The 16,426-nt window shown below is 47.3% G+C and overlaps 1 protein-coding gene across 1 annotated transcript in view; it reads left to right on the top strand.

Moving 5' to 3' along the window:
• Positions 1-16,426, top strand: part of HELB (DNA helicase B) — a 206,837-nt gene that overhangs the window by 164,133 nt on the left and 26,278 nt on the right. Inside the window, exon 10 of the mRNA XM_063927539.1 lies at positions 2,989-3,078. Coding sequence (XP_063783609.1) covers positions 2,989-3,078 — 90 coding nt within the window. The remainder of the gene's footprint in view (positions 1-2,988; positions 3,079-16,426) is intronic.

The following is a 16,426-nucleotide window of genomic DNA, read 5'->3' as shown; positions in this document are numbered from 1 at the left end:
TGGACATGATGGCGTCCCGCCTCAACAAAAAGCTAAAAAGATATTGCGCCAGGTCAAGGGACCCTCAGGCGATAGCTGTGGACGCTCTGGTAACACCGTGGGGGTACCAGTCGGTGTATGTGTTCCCTCCTCTGCCTCTCATACCAAAGGCACTGAGAATAATAAGGAGGAGAGGAGTAAGAACTATACTCGTGGTTCCGGATTGGCCAAGAAGAGCTTGGTACCCAGAACTTCAAAAAATGATCAGAGGACCCATGGCCTCTGCCGCTCAGACAGGACCTGCTGCAGCAGGGGCCCTGTCTGTTCCAAGACTTACCGCGGTTGCGTTTGACGGCATGACGGTTGAACGCCGGATCCTGAAGGAAAAGGGCATTCCGGAGGAAGTCATCCCTACGTTGATTAAAGCTAGGAAAGAAGTGAACGCAAACCATTCTCACCGCATATGGCGAAAATATGTTGCGTGGTGTGAGGCCAGGAAGGCCCAACGGAGGAATTTCAGTTGGGCCGTTTTCTGCACTTCCTACAGTCAGGGGTGACTATGGGCCTAAAATTGGGTTCCATTAAGGTCCAGATTTCGGCTCTGTCGATTTTCTTCCAGAAAGAACTGGCTTCACTGCCTGATGTTCAGACATTTGTTAAGGGAGTGCTGCATATTCAGCCCCCTTTTGTGCCTCCAGTGGCACCTTGGGATCACAACGTGGTGTTGGATTTCCTAAAGTCACACTGGTTTGAGCCACTAAAAACCGTGGAAAGTGGTCATGCTGTTGGCCTTGGCTTCGGCCAGGCGTGTGTCAGAATTGGCGGCTTTGTCATATAAAAGCCCTTATCTGATTTTCCAAATGGATAGGGCAGAATTGAGGACTCGTCCCCAGTTTCTCCCTAAGGTGGTATCAGCTTTTCATTTGAACCAACCTATTGTAGTGCCTGCGGCTACTAAGGACTTGGAGGATTCCAAGTTGTTGGACGTAGTCAGGGCCCTGAAAATTTATGTTTCCAGGACAGCTAGTGTCAGAAAAACTGACTCGCTATTTATCCTGTATGCACCCAACAAGCTGGGTGCTCCTGCTTCAAAGCAGACTATTGCTCGCTGGATTTGTAGTACGATTCGGCTTGCACATTTTGCGGCTGGACTGCCGCATCCTAGATCAGTGACAGCCCATTCTACGAGGAAGGTGGGCTGCTCTTGGGCGGCTGCCCGAGGGGTCTCGGCTTTACAACTTTGCCGAGCAGCTACATGGTCGGGGTCAAACACATTTGCTACATTTTACAAGTTTGATACCCTGGCTGAGGAGGACCTAGAGTTTGCTCATTCGGTGCTGCAGAGTCACCCGCACTCTCCCGCCCGTTTGGGAGCTTTGGTATAATCCCCATGGTCCTTACGGAGTCCCAGCATCCACTTAGGACGTCAGAGAAAATAAGATTTTACTCACCGGTAAATCTATTTCTCGTAGTCCGTAGTGGATGCTGGGCGCCCATCCCAAGTGCGTTTTGTCTGCAATACTTGTATATAGTTATTGTTAACTAAGGGGTTATTGTTGAGCCATCCGTTGAGAGGCTCAGTTATATTTCATACTGTTAACTGGGTATAGTATCACGAGTTATACGGTGTGATTGGTGTGGCTGGTATGAGTCTTACCCGGGATTCAAAATCCTTCCTTATTGTGTCAGCTCTTCCGGGCACAGTTTCCCTAACTGAGGTCTGGAGGAGGGGCATAGAGGGAGGAGCCAGTGCACACCAGGTAGTCCTAAAGCTTTCTTTAGTTGTGCCCAGTCTCCTGCCGCTATTCCCCATGGTCCTTATGGAGTCCCAGCATCCACTACGGACTACGAGAAATAGATTTACCGGTGAGTAAAATCTTATTTTTCGGAAAGAGCTAATTTTTTTTAATGTAACAGTTGCAGGTTCTCCATCACCTTGTTTGTTGGGACTCTGGCAGAATACGTTGTGTAGCAAAGAGATTTGACACCCATTGGGAGTGTAACACATCTGAAATAAACATATTAGTCCACAGGTTCTCAAACTCGGTCCTCAGGACCCCACACAGTGCATGTTTTGCAGGTCTCCTCACCGAATCACAAGTGAAATAATTAGCTCCACCTGTGGATGTTTTAAAATGTGTCAGTGAGTAATTAATACACCTGTGCACCTGCTGGATTACCTGCAAAACATGCACTGTTTGGTGTCCTGAGGACCGAGTTTGAGAATCACTGTATTAGTCTATCCAAGTAATAACAAGTACTTCCATTCCTTTATCATATTTATTTCCTTAGTATGAGTAAAATTGCTGAAGAAAAGCCTTGGCTTACAGCAATACTTAAGGGAAGGGTATAATTACCTTTTCACTGACCTATATTTTTAATGATGGGACACCTACACGAAGGACTAATGATTAACAAACCTACTTGGTAAGCTGAGGGGACAGTCTCTTGGACACTTTAATTAAAATTCTTTCTGGTAATTTCAGAAGGTCTTGTTTGACAAGCCCACCCATCTGCAGCCGTTTGCGTGTTATTGTTTGGCTTTAGCAGGGTTTCAAGGTCACTTTTCTAGGAAGCTGAGACCATGCTCAGGGTTATACTGTATATAACAAACTCGTACCCACTTTAGAAAACCAGACGCTTTGTAAGACAACGCCACCTATAGACAATCATAAGATAAGCAGATTCACTGCAAAGGAAAACCTGTTGGTCTGGATAGTTCAGCATACTGTATTAAAGACAGTGGACGGTGTCTCCCAACTTACCACATGCTCTTCAGCATAGTAAAAGTACATTCTTACCACATTACTTTGGATGGCCGGGAAAAGGCGTTTAGACTTTGGGAACCCATGGCTCATCAATAGTTATGGTGTGATGCTGCCATAGCACTTTTTTTTGAAGAGCTACTGGACAAATGAGTGTAGGTCAAGGTTCGGTACCAGGAATTCGTAAATGTTCCCATATACCTGCAAGATTAGGAAAAGCTGATGTAATGTTTTTCTTTACCAGGAATCATAGAAACAGATTGGAATTCAGATGTGGTGACAAGGTATGCTGCACTAAAAATGCTTATGTCAAAGACCTACTAAGCAGAAACAGGTAGGTGTTTTCAAAACAAATGCTTCTGTTGTCGGCGCTAATACTAGTGTGCTTCAAATCTGTGTGTATCTAGCAAATGAAAGCATGGGCAGGTTAAACCAAACACTTACGCTTGTAACAACTATTGCTGTTTAGTCGAATGACCACCTTGTTGCCTTCTTGTAGACTACATGCTATCATCCATAGAGGATCTCTGAAATAACAGATCAGTTTAAGGAAAAATCAACCTAAATCTTAGTTTAGTTATTTTCTCCATCATCCAATCTTGGGGACACTGCTACCATGAGGTTGTGTTTCTTTCAGTGGTGAAGCTCCTTCCCCCTCCAACCCTTCTAAAGATTAGGGGCTAATTTAACAACTAGTCTATTTTTCCCAAAAGATGCTCCTGCTGCTAAAAGCATATATTTATTTTAGTTTAAGCTTTCCTTCACTGACTTGCTGTCCAGCGAGCGGTAGTGTTAATTAAGCTGGAATCCTCCTGCTGCATTACTAAATCTGTGCATTGCTGCTGCGCACCCTCCAACCACATATGAATCGGGCTTTAAGTGTGAAAATTTGCCCTAGGGTTCGCACTTGCTACAGCAAGTCTTTAATGTTTGCATTGCACGTCAGTCTTCCAGTACTCTCCAGTTACGGTCTCGAGAGTGGAGAAATCTTTCATGTTTAAATGCATCAGAAAGCAAGTTACACACATATATATATATATATATATATATATATATATATATATATATATATTACACTAATGGAGTGATAATAATGAATAATATTTTATTACGATCAGCCCACAATTTGTATTCCACAAACACAACTGTGGGCAAGTGAAGTTACTATTTCCGCTAATTTGTGGAGTTTCTGTTGACAATATTAGTAGCTGGCATGTATAACTTGCCTGAGCTTTTGTTGGCAAAGTACGAACTCGCTGTCATGTAAATGTTTCCAAGCCTACCACACAGACAGGCCTGGTTGTAGGCTTCTTACAGATCAGCCTATCTTGATAACCATCAGTCAAGATGATGATGATGATGATTGATTTACAATAGCGGACAACCACACTATGGGGAGCGTTGACATAGCATAGCTGGGTAGGGAAATAATGCTTCAATGAGGAAGTTTATTGCTTTAGGTTGTTTCTCTTACGTCCTAGAGGATGCTGGGGTCCACATTAGTACCATGGGGTATAGATGGAACCACTAGGAGCCATTGGCACTTAAGAGTTTAACAGTGAGGGCGGCTCCTCCCTCTATGCCCCTCCTACCAGACCCAGTTTAGAAAATGTGCCCGGAGGAGCCAGTCACAGCTAGGGGAGCTGTACAGAGCTGCTTTAGTAAGTTTATTTTAGAGTTTATTATTTTACAGGGAGGCTGCTGGCAACAGCCTCCCTGCTTCGAGGGACTAAGGGGTGGGGGGGGAGTAGTGTCCGCCCTGCGGGGTCTGAGCCACTATCTCCGCTGAAAGGACACTGAGCTCCTGAGTGGATTGAACGTTCCCCGCCACAGGGGATCGCTCACCCCGGCAGCATGCCGCCACCCCCTTACAGAGCCAGAAGTTCAGAAGAGGCGAGATGTGGAGGCACAAAGGTAGGAGCGCAGCTCCGAGAGGCTGTGCTCCAGGAAGGCTCAGCGGCACACAGTGTTGGCGCTTTGAGGGGCGTCCTAAACCAGCGTCTTCATAACCTGCACTGGTCACAGATGCTAACCGGAGACTGAATTCCCAGGCTAGCATCACAATCCTCCGTACAGAGACGCTCAACAGGGGACGGAATCCCCCGCCGTGCGACTGAGTCCTCAGGCCAGTATAAAGAATTTGTGTGGGAAGACGCGCCATCTTCAATGGGTGGAGCTTCTCCTCAGAGTGGACCCAGCAGCGTTCAGCGCCATTTTCCTGCCTGCAGTTAATGTGCACAGACGCTGACAAAGCTGTCCCTCCAAGCAACTCCAGCTATTCTGTGCGGTACCAGGGGGTTGTAGAAGGAAGGGAGGGGGGGTGAATTAGACCTGTGCAACTATTACAGTACACAGTGGGCGCTGATAAGGGGTGTCCTTTATATATAACAGCGCTGTGAGTGGGTTGGCTCTGATCTGTCTCTCTATTGCCGTGTTCAGGGGGGAGACTCTGTCTAACCTACCGTGTGTGTGTGTGTGTGTGTGTGTGTGTGTGTGTGTGTGTGTGTGGAGTGTTTGGGGTCTCCAGTCAGCTATGTCCAGGGACTGTGTCATATGCGGCTGAAGACATGTCCTCTCAGGATGATCTCATTCCATGTAATCAGGATTGCACTGTTGTAGCGCAGATACCAGCAAGGGAGCCAGAGTGGTTATCCTCTATCAAAACTATGATTTCTCAGATTTTTGCTAGTGTTGCTCAGAATGAATCTGCAACTCAGGTTTTGCAGAATTCTATGGCAGTTTGGTCTAGTTCTGTTTCCTCAGGCCCCTCCTCTGTGGGTTCCCACAAACGTGCTCTTGCCCAGATCATGTAAGACGACACGGATACTGACTCTGACACGGCAGACGGTGATGGAGACATGCTCAGGGGGGCCGCATCTCTTGCAAAATGGGTGCAGTTGATGATAGAGGCTATTAGAGATGTGTTGAATATTACTGACACAACACCTGAACAGGTTGAGGAGGCTTACTTCACTGATAATAAGAAAGCCTTGCTAACCTTCCCTGCGTCTAAAGAATTAAATGCTATTTTTGAAAAAGCATGGGAAAATCCAGAGAAAAAATTCCAGATCCCTAGGAGGATTCTGGTTGCTTTTCCCTTCCCTGAGGAGGATAGAAAAAATGGGAAAACCCACCCATAGTGTATCCAGACTCTCAAAAAAAGGTGGTTTTACCTGTCCCAGTATCAACCGCCTTAAAGGAGCCGGCTGATCGCAAGATTGATACTATGCTCAATTCCGTATACACGGCTTAAGGGGCGATACTCTGTCCTACTATTGCCAGTGCATGGATTTCCAAAGCTATAGTAAAGCGGTCAGGCACGTTACTTGAGGATTTGGATACGTTAGGTAAGAGTGACATTGAATTGTTTCTCCGTAACATTCAGGATTCTGCAGGTTTTATGGTGGAATCCATGAAGGACATGGGTTCAATGGCTGCAGGAATTTCTTCCATGTCCGTCTCAGCTCGTTGAGGACTGTGTCTGCGCCAGTGGTCTACCGACTCGGAATCCAGGAGAGAGGTGGAGACCCTACCCTACACAGGTCAGGCTCTCTTTGGGGAAGCATTGGATGCGTGGATCTACACGGCTACAGCGTGTAAGTCCCCTTTTCTTCCCTCAGCAGCTCCTGCTATGAAGAAACCTTTTTCTTCACCTGCATCTCTGTCCTTTCGGGTTTCTAAACCAAGAAAGACCAAACCGGCAAACACCTTCTTTAGAGGGGGCCATCCAAAGTCCAAGAAACCTGCTGCGGCAGGTTCCCAAGAACAGAAGCCTGCTTCAGGTGTGCGAAAGTCCTCCGCATGACTGAACAGCGCAGCCTGGAGGTGGAGCTGGTGGGAGCGAGACTCAGACATTTCAGTCACGTCTGGGTGTCGTCCGGCCTGGACCCCTGGATACTAGATATTGTGTCCCAGGGGTACCGGCTGGAATTTAAAGATATCCCTCCTCATCGGTTCTTCACATCGGGCTTGCCAGCTTTACAGGGCAGACAGGGCTACCCTACAGGGAGCCATCCAGAAGTTGGTGGAGGCACAGGTCATTGTACCAGTCCCTCATCCAATGCAGAACACAGGTTACTATTCGAACGTTTTTGTGGTACCTAAACTGGATGGTTTGGTCAGGCCCATTCTGAACTTAAAATCACTGAACCCCTTTCTGAGGGAGTCCAAGTTCAAAATGGAGTCTCTAAGGGCGGTGATATCAGGACTGGAAGATGGGGAATTCCTGGTATCCCTGGATATCAAGGATGCGTACCTCCACATTCCGATTTGGCTGCCGCATCAGGCCTATCTCCGATTCGCTCTGTTGGACTGTCATTTTCCGTTCCAGGCCCTGCCATTCGGCCTCTCCACAGCACCAATGGTTTTCACCAAGGTGATGGTGGAAATGATGGTTCTCCTTCGCAGGCAGGGGGTAACATAATTCCGTATCTGGACGATTTGCTGATAAAGGCATCGTCCAAGGAGAAGCTGTTTCGGTCAATAGTGCTCACGATCCAGCTTCTCAGGGAACATGGTTGGATCCAGAATATCCCAAAGTCACATTTGGAACCAACCAGGAGGTTGTCCTTTCTGGGAATGATCCTAGACATGGAGGTGCAGAGGGTGTTTTTTCCAGAGGAAAAAGCGTTGGTGATGCAAACAATGGTCCGGGATGTCCTGAAGCCAGCCCGGGTGTCTGTTCATCAGTGCATTCGCCTTCTGGGGAAAATGGTGGCCTCTTATGAGGCTCTGCATTATGGGAGTTTTCACGCTCTGTCCTTCCAACTGGATCTCCTGGCCAAGTGGTTGGGATCCCATCTGCACATGCAGCAGAGAATACGTCTGTCGCCAAAGGCCAGGATTTCACTCCTCTAGTGGTTGCAATTACCTCACCTTCTGAGGGCCGAAGGTTCGGAATTCTGGACTGGAGCCTTCTAACCACGGATGCAAGTCACTCAAGGGGATCCTTCCAGGGAAGGTGGTCAAGTCTGGAAGCCTGTCTGCCGATAAACATTCTGGAACTAAGGGCCGTCTACAACTGTCTACTCCAAGCGGCCCATCTTCTGAGAAATCGGGCCATTCAAGTGGAGTCGGACAACGTAACGACAGTGGCTTACATAAACCGACAAGGCGGAACGAAGAGCAGGGCTGCAATGTCAGAGGTAACAAGAATCATCCTCTGGGCAGAAAAACGCGCGTTGGCGCTGTCGGCAATATTAATTCCGGGAGTAAACTGGGAAGCAGACTTCCTCAGTAGACACTATCTCCATCCAGGGGAGTGGGGTCTCCATCCGGTGGTGTTCAAGGAGGTAACAGATCTTTGGGGTGTACCCCAAATCGACCTGATGGTCTCTCGTCTCAACAAGAAGCTTCGGTGGTATTGTTCCAGGTCGAGGGATCCGCAAGCGGTGGATGCCGTAGTGACTCAGTGGGTGTTCCAGTTGGTGTATGTGTTTCCTCCGCTTCCACTCATTCCAAGAGTTCTCAAACTCATAAGGAGAACAGGAGTTCAGGCAATCCTCATTGCTCCGGACTGGCCAAGAAGGTCTCGGTATGTGGATCTTCTGGATCTACTGCTAGAAGAGTCGAGGCCTCTTCCTCTTCTGGAGGACCTGCTGCAGCAGGGGCCATTCGCCCATCAAGACTTACCACTGCTACGTTTGATGGCATGGAGGTTGAACGCCAGATACTAGTTCTGAAGCGCATTCTGAGCAAGGTTATTCCTACCCTGATAAGGCTAGGAAAGGAGTAACGTCTAAACATTACCATCGTATTTGGAAAAAAATATGTATCTTGGTGTGTGTCCAAAAAGTTTCCTATGGTGGAGTTTCAACTGGGACGTTTTCTTCTTTTCCTGCAAGCAGGTGTGGATATGGTCCTGAAATTGGTATCCGTAAAGGTCCAAATTTCGACCTTATCCATTTTCTTCTAGAAACAGTTAGCTGCCCTCCCTGAGGTTCAGACTTTTTTGAAGGAAGTTCTGCACATCCTACCTCCCTTTGTTCCGCCTACGGCGCCCTGGGATCTTAACGTGATGTTGCAGTTCCTACAGTCGGACTGGTTTGAACCTCTACAGGAGGTTGAGGTCAAGTTTCTCACGTGGAAGGCTGTCACTTTGTTGACCTTAGCTTCTGCTAGACGTGTGTCAGAGCTGGGGGCTTTGTCATGTAAAAGCCCATACTTGGTCTTCCTTGAAGACAGAGCTGAGCTTCGGACGCGTCAGCAGTTTCTTCCGAAGGTTGTGTTGGCATTTCATATCAACCAACCTATTGTGGTGCCAGTTACGACGGACTCCTCAATTTCATCAAAGTGTTTAGATGTTGTAAGGGCTCTAAAAATCTATGTGAGGAGGACTGCTTGTCACAGAAAATTAGACTCTCCGTTTTGTCCTGGATGATCCCAAGAAAATTGGGTGTCCTGCTTCTAAGCAGACTATCTCTCGCTGGATCAGGTTCTACTATCCAGCATGCGTATTCTACGTCAGGCTTGCCGTGTCCTACGTCTGTTAAGGCCCACTCTACTCGTAAGGTGGGTTCTTCCTGGGCGACTGCCTGGGGTGTCTCGGCTTTGCAACTCTGCTGAGCAGCTACTTGGTCGGGGTTGAACACGTTCGCAAAGTTCTACAAGTTCGATACTTTGGCCTCTGAGGACCTTAAGTTTGGTCAATTTGGTTCTGCAGGAGGCTCTGCGCTCTCCCTCCCATTCTGGGAGCTTTGGTACATCCCCATGGTACTAATGTGAACCCCAGCATCCTCTAGGATGTAAGAGAAAATAGGATTTTAACTACCTACTGGTAAATCCTTTTCTCGTAGTCCGTAGAGGATGCTTGGTGCCCGCCCAGCGCTTTGTTGTCCTGCAGTGGTTCTTTAGTTCAGTACTGCTTAGTTTTGGGTAAGTACTGTTTTGTTACTTGGTTCAGTTGTTGCTGATGTTTCAAGCTAGTTGGCTTGGGTTGCCTTGTGTGTGAGCTGGTGTGAATCTCGCCATTATCTGTGTAAGCCTTCTCTCGAAGATGTCGGTCTCCTCGGGCACAGTTTGTAGACTGAGTCTGGAGGGAGGAGCCAGCCCACACTCTCAAACTCTTAAAGTGTCAGTGGCTCCTAGTGGACCCATCTATATACCCCATGGTACTAATGTGGAACCCAGCATCCTCTACAGACTACGAGAAAAGGATTTACCGGTAGGTAATTAAAATCCTATTTTTTTTTCTTCAGTCATAATTGCCTGGGGATTTTTGGAATGTATATTATAAAATAAATATAACCAGGAGTATGATGGTATAAAAGAAGCACACTTGGAGGTCTGCGGGGCACCTAAGGGCATCTGGAGAGGTGAATTATGGTAGTACTTAGAAAAAGTGAGTTGGGATTCCAAATTTTTATTAATGATTATTTCCTGGGACTCATAATTATAACCTTTTGTGCGATCACTGTGCATTAATTAGATAAATTCTGATTATATACAGTACAAACGTGTTCCCCTGTAAAAAAACAAAACAAAATAAAACAACTTGTAGTAATAATTGCATTTGCATTACTACATGAAAGAATATTTGCATAATGTGAGTAGTTTGCCATATAATATGTTCTTTAAGGGGTAATTAAATTTGCCACAGTAAATTACCGCAGACAAAATGATCTCCCGGGAGCTGTTCAATTAGCTGCGTCAGCACTTATCAGGGCTCTTGTATACGCATCTGAACAGGGAGTGAACAGGTGCTACGACCCTGTTAACACATAAATCCGTGAACTCTTCACAGATTGTTTGTTAACGCCTATTAACCCGTGTTAATACCCATTAACACGTTAATTTAACGGGCATTAAACAGGGTTTTTGGTGAAAAAGGGAGTGCAATTGAATAGCCACAGGTGTTAAATCCAGAAGCTACCTCCCTTTTTCACCCAAAACCCATTATATGAAAATCCTGTATACTTAGCACAGTGTTCTGATCTGACAGCTCTTCTCTGAGCAGGAGGTTTTCGGCATTATGGTAATGTTGTGGCACTCAACCAGTATGCATATTGTTCTGTATTCATGTACAGTATGTATTGACAGGGGTTGTGGGAATCGTTGTTGTTGTTGTTATGGTGTTTTTTTTTTTTTGGTATATTCTAAAGGAGCAAATATACCATGGCTAATTGTCCTTCATGTTTTGTAACAATTTTTCTGGATGTTATGTAACACTTTAGGGAGTATACACTTAGAGGTGAAACAACCTCGTGCATTTTTCGCGCCCCCCTCCCTATTCCCCCGCCCACCCCCCCTCCCTTCCGCCCCTCCCCTGATTTTTCACTGATATTTTTTCTCCCGTTTTCTGGGGATTTGGTTTCGTCTGCCTGAGGCAGGTGAAACAAAATACCTGATAAGCTGCGTCTCTTGCTGGCTTTTTGGGGCTATTTAGACTGCCCCCGGCAGGACAATTAGCCTTAGTAAATTTCCGCGGCTATTTGAATATCCTCCTTTATGGGAGAACTTTTTCCATACATACATTTTATTTCATGGATTTAAAGCAGTGGGGCTGCTTTACGCCAATAGAATAGTCCTAATATAATGAAAATGGCTAGATTCAGAAAAGAACACTGTAATTTAAATTTCCCAAATGAGAAGAAAAGGATGAGTTTCTATTGTGGTGCAAAGGGATATTCTATCTCTGATGAAATAGTTGGTGTATTGTCAGCTTGGCTTCTTATTTATTATGTAACTTTTTTATTGGTATAATATGTGACTATGGGCTTGATTCATTATGGATCGCTATCGACGCTGAGATGGCGATGTTCACAAAGATGCTATTGCTAAAATTTGCATTTGAAGAGCTGCCCAGAAAGGATAAGACGCCCAACGATGCATTTGCAAATTTACATATGCATTAGCAGATACGCAATGCATATGCAAATAAAGAACACCATCAACATTTGCGGCTGTACTCAAATCAATGAGTGCAGCCACACCAGTTGCCATGTTTTTGAACGCATCGTTCGCCAATTATGTCAGATGCATTCCCCGAAAACTGCCATGAATAGCCTGCGTTTTCCCAACCACTACCCACAAAGGCCATGTTGCCACCCACAAACTGTCACTCTCTGTCAATCAAAATGCATTCATTTTTACAATTAAACTGCATGCATAAGGCAATTGCATTTAGGCCTTCATGCATGCGCAATGCATTCACAGTTCATGCGCAGTCTGACGATAATTGCTCACTATGTGCAAACTCACATTTACAAGCGGTGGTGAATCAGACCCTACTGTATGTACACTTTTTACTCTATCTTCTAACCACAGTGGTGGTGGGGACCGGACACCATACAGTTAAAGCTTTCCATATCTCAGGATGGGATCCGGACTGAAAGTCGACAGTAACTAGGTCGACAATGTCTAGGTCGACCACTATTGGTCGACAGTAACTAGGTCGACAGGGTGTCTAGGTCGACATGGTCTTTAGGTCGACATGTTCTAGGTCGACAGGTCAAAAGGTCGACATGCGTTTACATTTTTTTTCTTTTTTTGAACCTTTTCATACTTAACGATCCACGTGGACTACGATTGGAACGGTAATCTGTGCCGAGCGAAGCGAAGGCACCATGCCCGAAGCATGGCGAGCGAAGCGAGCCATGCGAGGGGACGCGGTGCACTAATTGGGGTTCCCGGTCACTCTACGAAGAAAACGACACCAAAATAACATTAAAAACTCATGTCGAACTTTTGACCTGTCGACCTAAAGACCCTGTCGACCTAGACACCCTGTCGACCTAGTTACTGTCGACCAATAGTGGTCGACCTAGACATTGTCGACCTAGTTACTGTCTACTTTCAATACCACACCCCCCAGGATACTCTTATTGTGAGGCATTATCTGGAGAGGTAGAGGTCTCACTAAGTCCACCTAAGGGGAGGAGGAGCATCAGTCTACCTTACGTGTATCTGCGCTAGTAAGGGCCATTAAATCTATCTTTCAAATATAAGAGGAGGAGCTTGCTCTTCCACCTAAAAAGACTCCGCCTTAACTACCTTCTGGTGCTTAAATAGCAGAGTTTCCTCAGTCTGAGCATTTTACTGAACTCTTGCGTGAAGCTTGGAATACCCCTGGTAATCAAAAAAGTTTCATCTGCCAAAGCGCCTAGCATCGTTTTAGCCTATTCCAGCATCTGATTGTGCTAAGTGAGAGGTTCCCCCAGCTGTGTATTCCCATGTGGTGCTTCTGGTTAAAACCTCTACTTTTACCTGTCCTCACAACATCTTCCTTAAAGGAGACTACGAATAGGAAGATTGAAGCCGGTCTCAAATCTGTCTATTCCTTTAACAGGAGCTGGGTGGCCACAGCCATGGAGAGCTGGGCAGGCCTTCCCTTTGACATTTACCGGGATCTTATGTCCCATATCACGTATATCAGGGATGCTGCATCCTACCTCGGGGAAGGGGTTCTGAATACTGGTCTCCTGACTTCCAGGGCGATTGCTACCTCGTGGAAAGCGGACATGAATTTTAAAAATGCCTTGGAAATGCTACCATACACTGGGGCTATCCTACAGTATTTTGGTGCAGAATTTGACAAAATTGTGGCTACCCTGGCAGCTGCCAAAACTGCTTTCCTGCCCTCAGCATCTGCTCCGCAGTCTCTGACATCTACCTTTTGCCCCAAGTCAAAACTAAAGGACAGTACTTTCCTAGATAGTCGACTTCTGCAAAGACCCTCAAGCTCAGGACCAAGCAGGCCTGGGCTGCCAGATGTCCAACTCGCAAGCCTGAAGACCAGTCCTCAGCCTCACGGGGCGGGCCTCCCCCTAGTGGATCCCAGGGTGGGAAGCCAACTTCTGTTCCCTCACTCTTGACGTCGAACTACCACAGATGCCTGGGAGCCATAAGTGGCCTTTCATGGGTACATTGTCTCATTCCGGAGACGCCCCTCGGCAATTCTTTTGCATAAACCCAACCCACATCGGACCCAAACAAGACCTTGGCCCTTCATAAGTTAATTCAGTCCCTACTGCAATCAGGTTTTGTGGTTCCAGTCCCTTGGTCACAACGTGGGACAGGTTTTTATTCTAACCTGTTCCTAGTTCAAAAACCCAATGGGTCTCATTGACCTATCCTCAATCTCAACTCCCTCAACAGGTTTATCTATGTACCCAGGTTTCATATGGAAACCCTCTGCTCTATAGTCCTAGCCATGGAGCCTGGGGACTTTATGGTGTCCCTGGACATTGAGGACGCTTACCTGCATATGTACCTAATAGCACCCTCTCATCAGCGTTTCCCTTAGTTTGCTGTCCTTCGGCAACATTTCCAACTTCGGGCTCTGTCTTTTGGTCTTTATACTGCTCTCAGGGTCTTTACCAAAATTATGGCTGTGATGGTGGCACAGCTGTGTCAGGGAATCTGAATGCTCCCATAGCTGGGGGACCTGCTCATCCTTGCACACGCTCTCCGGAGGTTCTTCACTACAATCTACAGCTGACCATTGCCTTCCTGCAGATATACTGCTGGCTAATCAACTGGAAAAAGTCATCCCTTGGGCCTTCTCAAAGAATGTTGCATCTGTACCTGGATTCTCAAGTACAAAGAATTTTCCGATCAGCAGACCAAATTTAGGCACTACAGAGAGGTGTCTGCAATCTACTTCAGTCTCCGAATGTTAATCCAATCAGCCATGAAAGTCTTGGGGCCCATGGTGTCCACCTTCAATTTGGTGGAGTATGCCTAGAGCCACTGCATACCCCTGCAACACCTAATCCTGTCTAGATGGAACAGTCAACTGCATCTGATCAGGTCACAGACAATGCTCTTCTCTCCGGAAGTTTGTCTGTCTCTAGCTTGGTGGCGCCACACGTCCCACTTGGACAAGGGCCGACCCTTCTGAATTGCGGATTGGATTCTCCTGACCACAGATGCCAGTCTCCCTGGATTGGGGGGGGGGGGGGGGGGGGGAAGAGATAGTGGCAAGGCCAGTCAACGTCCTGGAACTACGGGATGTCTACTGAGCATGTTGGCACGGGACATTATTCAGCGCAGACTGGTTCAGATCCAGTCCGACAACTCCAACTGAGTAGCGCACTTTCTCGGCCATCATGACGTGCACACCGGCGAGTGGGTTTTACGCCCAGATGTCTTCCAACTTCTGGTGAATAAGTGGAGCATGCTGGATGTGGACCTCATGGCCTCCCGACCAGGGCCGGCTCCAGGCCTACTTGCACCCTGAGCGAGAAAATGTCAAAGCCTTCCCCCATGCGCGTGCCGAAGGCGTGCGCTACTGTAACAGTGGGCATGGCCTCGCAATTTCATATTATCAAACTATAAACAAATATATTTTCACACCCCCTCTACGCACACAATTAGCCTTACACATAACAGCCACAGTAGTGTTCCTTACACATAATGTCTCCAGTATAGTGCCAGATACACATAATGGCTACAGTAGTGCAGTGCCAGATACACAGGACATGCCCCCCCAGCAGTGCCAGATGCACAGGACATGACACCCCCCCCCACAGCAGTGCCAGATATGCTCCCACAGTACCTGCTGTGCCGGCGACTAGGTAGGGGGACTGATGTGGGCCGCGGGCGGACTAAAGTTAAACTACTCAGTGCACGCTGTGCGGGGGCGGCGTCTGAAGTCAGACACTGTCGTTGCACAGCGCGCATAGGCATACAGAGGCAGCCACTGACTGCTGGGACTTAGAGGTGGGCCGGGCGGACGCTGCTGGAGGCGCACACAGGACCAGGTTCCAATATGGCGGCGCCCATTAAGGGTGGCGCCCTGTTCGGACGCTCTATTAGAACATGCCTGGTGCCGGCCCTCCTCCTGACACTAACACTAGGTTCCTATGTATGGGTCCTGTACAAGAGGTCCCGAAGCAGCCTACGTTAGATGCCCTGACAGTGAGGGGGACCTTCCGTCTGGTGTACATATTCCCTCCAGTCTCCTTCCTTCTGCGGGTTAATCAGAAGTTTAAGCAAGATGGAGGCACTGTCCTTTTGGGAGCTCCGGTATGGCCCAGCCATCATTGACGCACCCTTTCCACTTCCTCTGCACCCGGACCTAGCCCACCTGTCTTTGACGGTGTGGCTCTTGAGGCGGTATGACCCAAAGGTTTCTCTGTGTGGTCCAGACCATGCTCAGAGCATGGAAGCCGGTCTCCACCCGTATCTATTCCCGTGTGTGACATAACTACATACTTCCAGTGGTGTACTGCAATACTCTATGACCCTCTGGTTTTTCACGTTTCTGAGATCCTTGCCTTTCTTCAAGCTGGCTCTTTTCCTATTGCCATTGCTTTGGCCTGCCGGGTATCAGATTTGGGGGTGCTCTCCTGTCGTTCTCCTGTGGTGGTTTTGTTTTTTTCCCCCCATCGGAACAGGACTGTTCTTCGAACTCTGCCTGGCTACCCTACCAAGGTAGTGTTCTGTTTTCACCTTAATGAAGAAATCGTGGTACCGGCCTTCCACTCCCATAACTTCAATGCAGGGGAGGCTTCCCTTGATGTAGGTTTTGCCCTTCAGATCTACGTGGATCGTACCTGTTCCATCTGGACTTTTAATTCCCTCTTTGTACTCTACGGATTCCACATGTGGGGCTGGTTGGCTGACAAACACTCTGGCTAGATGGCTTTGCATGACTATTTCACAGGTTTGCATGCAGGCTGACCATCCTGTGCTGTATACAGTCTATGCTCATTCTACTCTCTGTAGGTCCTTCATAGGCA

The sequence above is a fragment of the Pseudophryne corroboree genome, chromosome 6 (assembly GCF_028390025.1).
Source record: "Pseudophryne corroboree isolate aPseCor3 chromosome 6, aPseCor3.hap2, whole genome shotgun sequence".
Classification (NCBI taxonomy): Eukaryota; Metazoa; Chordata; class Amphibia; order Anura; family Myobatrachidae; genus Pseudophryne; species Pseudophryne corroboree.
The sequence above is the reverse complement of the archived record's forward strand: the minus strand, read 5'-3'. Positions and strand labels throughout refer to the sequence as shown.